General features: G+C 40.8%; 1 protein-coding gene across 1 annotated transcript; it reads right to left on the bottom strand.

Annotated features, from left to right (window-relative positions):
• Positions 1–3,776, bottom strand: LOC132314508 (uncharacterized). Its single transcript, XM_059813366.1, is given in 4 exon segments — positions 1–1,463; positions 1,778–1,840; positions 1,950–2,360; positions 2,594–3,776. Coding segments are annotated over 4 exon segments (3,120 nt in total).
• Between the last annotated feature and the right edge of the window lie 1,898 nt (positions 3,777–5,674).

Genomic DNA, 5,674 nt, shown 5'->3' with positions numbered 1-5,674 from the left:
TCAATACCCTCCGCTGGCGGCGGCGGATGACAGAGAAGACTGCAACTGCAGCAGGTGGTGGTAGCAGTCAGCCGCCGTCGGCCGCTGCTCCGGGTTGTGTTCCAGACACCTGTTCTGCAACTCTCTGAGCAATTTGGGCACACCCACCAACCCACATGTCTTCACAAGCTGACCCACACCCCACACATCTACCTTCACCCCATGCAAACCCCTCCCCATCTCCGGCGCGTGCCTCCCACTCTTCGCTGCCACCGCAGCCACCCCACCACCACCTCCGTGTGGGTACAACTGCGGCGCACTCACCGCCTCATCAAACCCAGTCACGAACCACTCGTTCTCTCTCTCACTACTCATCATCAACTTGTCCCACCCCAAGTCCCTGTGCATGAACGAAAGGTCATGCAATGCAACTAATGCCTTTGTCACGTGCTTCAGAGCCTCCACTAGTTGGTCACAATTAGTCGGCTTGAATTTGCACCCTCTGGGTTTGAACACCAATGCCAAATCGGTCTCCGATGACCGGACAATCACTTCGGCGTGTGGGATTCTAATGTCAAGAAAGTCATAAATCTCTTTCACAGCAGCCCATTTTCTCCTGCTGGAGAAGAACCGAGTCGCCGTGTTCGGCGTCATTTCAACAAAATTACCATTACCCAGATCGATCCTGTCGAAATCACTGTAAGGAAGGAGTTTATAATTGGTGCCATTGTTGATACAATTCAAGCATCGGTCCGCCAACAATGGCAATAAGCCTGCAATTCTCCAACATGGTACTAGGGCTTTTAGTCTTTCAGTTGGGACTGATAAGTCCACTGAATAAAGATCGGACCGAATTATACGGTCATGTGACCGACTCAGTGCACAGAAAGTCACCATGTAGCCAACAGCATAGTAACCCAATAAATAAGGTACGTCCATGTAAGTCCACAGAAGCTTCTCTACTATTGAAGAAGATGGATCAATGTGACCTTCTCTTAATTGATCAGTTTCTTCTCCTCTCCAAAGACAGAAATTTCTTATGAAACCAGTTAGGTTCGGCCATTGATCCTGCAATGTGTCTAAGGAAGATGAAGTAATGGTGGGTTTCCGGATAAACACCATTTCGACTGAGCAAAATTTGGATACAATCCGATTAATGCAATCATCCCAAAGGCCAATGAAGGAGTCTCTACTACTTGCGGTGGCACTAGTGAAACTAGGGTTGGGTCGGATAATTGAGCTTAGGATGTCGAATGTGATGGCTCTACAATCTAGTAGTTCAGTGGTTGAGGTAGTGAAGAACAGTTCTTTCCCTTGTGGCAAGTCTTTGTACACGTCTTTACGAAGTGGGAAACGAATCTCCTCAGGTGGTGGCTCTTGTAGGTGCCATGAGAGCTCAAACAAGCTTGGTAGTGTTGTTTGTGGTACTCTTAGACACCCTACGTAGTACTCAGTTGGGTCCTTGAATTCCCAAGGGGGAATAGCTGCTGCACGAACACAAGTTGCACAATTACAACTAAATTTAGTATATATATATATATATATATAAATCACACAAACACACACATGAATTGAATATCAAACCATATAAAATTCAACCTTTGCACCAAAGCAATGTAAAAACAATAGAATAGTCTAAAAATGTCTCATTAACAATCCATTCAGTATTCAAGGCATCCAATTATAGATATGATGAGATGAATGATATAATAATTATTAAGCCTAAAACTCAAACCAAGAAATATATTATATATTGCATGATATATATGTAGTGTCTATGCGGAAGTCAATGACTTACGTCTGATGGAGTGTTCTGTTGGTAGAAGTTGAACTCTTTCATTGAAACCTGAGATGAGCACACAGAGAATGTAATATATTAATTTATAGGTTAGGACTTATTTTGGACTACAGAAATTAACATCAATGTCAACTGAAAGATACACTATATATAGACATATACGTATGGTATATACCAGGAGGAGCTGAGGAAGACTTTCTTCTGCCAAAGACCTTGACTTGTTGGCCAGAAAGGAATCTATCAACTGAGAAGCCTTTAAAAGGTCCATCTTCAAAGGCTTCCATGGTGCAAGCAACCATGGAGTCATCCAAGAAAGTAAGCTCGTCTGCATTCAAGAAGCTTGACCCTTCAACCCTCACTCTCCCACGGTGGTGTTCACCTTCTTCTCCCCACAAACTCACCAATTCTTCCCATATCATTCTTATCTTCCCAATCCGACGAAGCTCCTTCGAAGAAGAAGTAGTCGACGACGGACCAACCACGTCTAATACTGAAGAAGACTCAAACCCTAATAAGCTCCCTCTAGTCCCATGAAGAAATGCTTCACCTCCACTACTTGTCATCACTAAATGCTTAGCTCTTGCTGCAAGTAGCATAAAAAAAACAACAAATGTTGGTCAAAATACTGTTCAAAATGAATAATCTGTAGGCATTTTATACTCCATTAGTCCTTAGATTTGTGAGCAATTGTAGGATTATTGCACATTGTTAATTAGAGATTATAAATTTGTTGTCCCCACCCCATGTGGAGCAAGGAGGCTTTTTGTACGGTGTCCGGGGAATCAGTCAGCCAAAAGCCTCGGAGACCCTAATTACCAAAAAAAATCAATTATATAGTTTTAAGATATATACCAGAGAGAGAGAAGTCATCTTCTCTGAAAGGAGGTGGAGGTAAGGACTTGGTAGCTAGGAGAGCTAATCGGGTACCATGATCGTCACCAGCAGAAACAGTGACTGAAGTTCCTAATTTGCTCTGGGACATTCTCATTCTGGACCCCATGAACTGTGACAACTCCTCAAACACTTCTTCATCAAACGAAGCAGGCAACCTATGGAGCTTTCTTTCATAGGGTGAGAGTCTGAAATAACTCTTACCCACATGCTCTCTCTCCCCACCTCTCTCCCACTCATAAACCTTCCTGAACTCGCCTAACATGTTGTCCCACTTAGTACCAGCAGTCTTAGCATCTCTATTAACCCCATGCCTGTTCAAGAACTCAGCAACATCTCTATCTTTCTCAGCTCTAGTCTTTCCTCTGCCCGGCACCGCCACCGCCACCTCACCTGATCCGGAGGCCGCAGCACCCTCCGGTGGCTCGCTCCTTGACGATGAGCCGGACCCGTCTGACCCACCTTGGTACTGGACCCTCCAAGCCCTGGCTAACCACAACATCTCATTGGGCTTCCAAACTGGGCTCACATACTTCCCTTTCCTGAACTGGTGTTGGTGAAACTGCTCTCCCTCTGTCTTGCTGGTCTCTTGTCCGGAGGAGAGAGAAGGGCGTGGAGAGCGAGACGGAGACGAGGTGGTGTCTGAAGACGAAGCTGCTGCTGCTGCTGCTGTGGTGTGAGCCGGTTGGGGTTGTTGATGAGATGGGTAGGTGGAAGTGTGTGTTGAGTGAGATGGGCTTGACTCGCTGCTTAGGATATTGATTTGGGTTTGGGTTTGGGTTTGGGTTTGGGTTTGGGATTGTTTTTGTTGCTGAGATGGGGATGGTAAAAGCTTCCATTGGCCACTAGTATATCTAGGCCTCTTTGGATTCACAGCTTCAAACTGTTGCTGTTGTGGTTGCTCAAAACCACCTGAAGTTGCACCACCACTTGGGATGTAGACAGGAGCAGAGATGAACGGAGGTCCGGTGACCACCGCCGCAGGGGGCGGTTGCTGCCTTTGTTGTTGTGAGGATTCTTCAGCTGGGTCTATAGGAGAAGATGATAAATGTTGTTTTTGTTGTTGTTTCTTGGTAGAATCTCCTTTGTTGTCACCCATCTGATCCATATGGGGGCCCAAGAGACTTGGCAGCTACATAAAACCTTAAACAAAAAACACAACAGGAAGAGAACAAACCACCCTTACTGTAGAACTAGCTTGGTTCATTTTACACTATATAAAATAGAATAATATATATGTATATATATATATATATAATCTGTATGTTTCTTTAACTCTTACCTAAACTCAACAAGAGAACTAGAGAAGTGATGGGGTTTTGGTTTGGTGTTGGAGTTGGATTTCTAGCATATCTTTCAAAAGGGAAAGTTAGGGGAGAGGTAATAAGTGGTGTACGCACACAAAGAACCAGCAGAAAAAGTCGAGATTGTGGAACCTGCTGTGAATAAGACCCTTCAGCTTAACTTAACAGCTAATAATACGGACAAACAGATCACATACCAAAACTTAGGCGTTTTAGAGAGAGAAAGTAGAGCGAGAAATGATTTAGTGTGTGTAATGATTGTACTCTGAAATAGAAAACGCCGCTCAAAATTTAACATTAACAGTATTAAAAAAAAAAATTGATAAAAATGGTTTCTGCTACTAAGGAATATAATAAATACAGAGACAAAAACCTAGAGTTTATTTTTATTCATAATTCACAAAGACCTTGAACACTTTTAATTAGACTGGAATTCAATTTTTGTATTTTTGTATTCTTTTCTCGGAGGTTAAATGTTTGATCTGTTGCATTTGCAAGTTGCAGCAAGTAGACAGAGCCTCCGACTTCTCGCGAGTGAGTGGACGCTTAGTGAGAACTAAGAAGAGAGTCACAGGATGTGGACGGGTCGAATCGATGCTCTGGTGAACGACCCATGACTCTTGGCAATGTACGTACGGGTTTCGAATTTGTTTCATAATCTAATCTAATGCCCTCCTCTCTCTCTCTAGACTCCCACTCTCTCTTTCTCTCTTTTGGCAAGCACGCAAGCCCGCGCAGACAAGGCTGCACTAAACCATTCCCAGAAGGTGCCCAGCTAAAATTAGGAGATTGCTATTTTCCAGCTCAACTCATTACTACATTAAGTTTATGTGGTAATTAATATCATATAATTTGGTAGTATCTGTGAACTAATCTGATGAATGATTTTAGAATATATATATATATATATCTGATGAATTTCACCTCCATGATATACTAAAGAATTCCATTAATTCATCGGATCAACTAAAATTTTGAAGAAATATAATCATGGAATTCCTTAAGGTGCACAAATTCCATAATGTTCATTTTTTTAATAAATTAAATTAGTAATTATTTTTCAAAAATAAATATATGAGTACTTTTTAGAATAATATAGAGTGAAATTTTGATTTTTTTTTTTTTTTTTTTAAGTAGAGAAAAATGGAAGGTAAATATCATTTCAAAGTATTTCAAATAAAATTATAGTGTGTATGTTAAGTAGCGATGACAATTTGTGTTCGTGAGTTATAATCATATGATGTCAATATAAGAGTATTATATTAAACACGTCAACCCGAACACGACTCGTTTAATAGTCCTGTTAGAAACCCTCAACTTTAACCCAACCTAATTATTAAAAGGTTAAACGTATTAACCTTTTAAAGGACCTATTTATGAATATCAGAGATTATATTATTTAAATTATTTATAATAATCAATCAAACAATAAGTACCAGAAAAAATATAAATCCTAATCCAACCAAATTTCTAAATAGTCTTTAGGTCACAAAATAGTAAATTAAAAGATACAGGTTTTAATAGTTATTACAAAATTCAAATATTAAAAGTAGGAAGAAAGCATCGAACACTACTAGTAGGCATAATGCAAATATTTAAGTAATTCTAATCCCTTGAGAATCATAAGGCATATTATGAATTAGACGAAAGAAATGACACTTAAAAGAGTTGATGTATATTTTTATTAGGATTTATGTTGAAA

The sequence above is a fragment of the Cornus florida genome, unplaced genomic scaffold (genome assembly GCF_030987335.1).
Source record: "Cornus florida cultivar Cherokee Brave unplaced genomic scaffold, ASM3098733v1 CherokeeBrave_3.0.0_Hap2_Chr06, whole genome shotgun sequence".
NCBI lineage: Eukaryota > Viridiplantae > Streptophyta > Magnoliopsida > Cornales > Cornaceae > Cornus > Cornus florida.
Note: the sequence above shows the minus strand (reverse complement) of the source record. Positions and strands in the feature narration are given on the sequence as shown.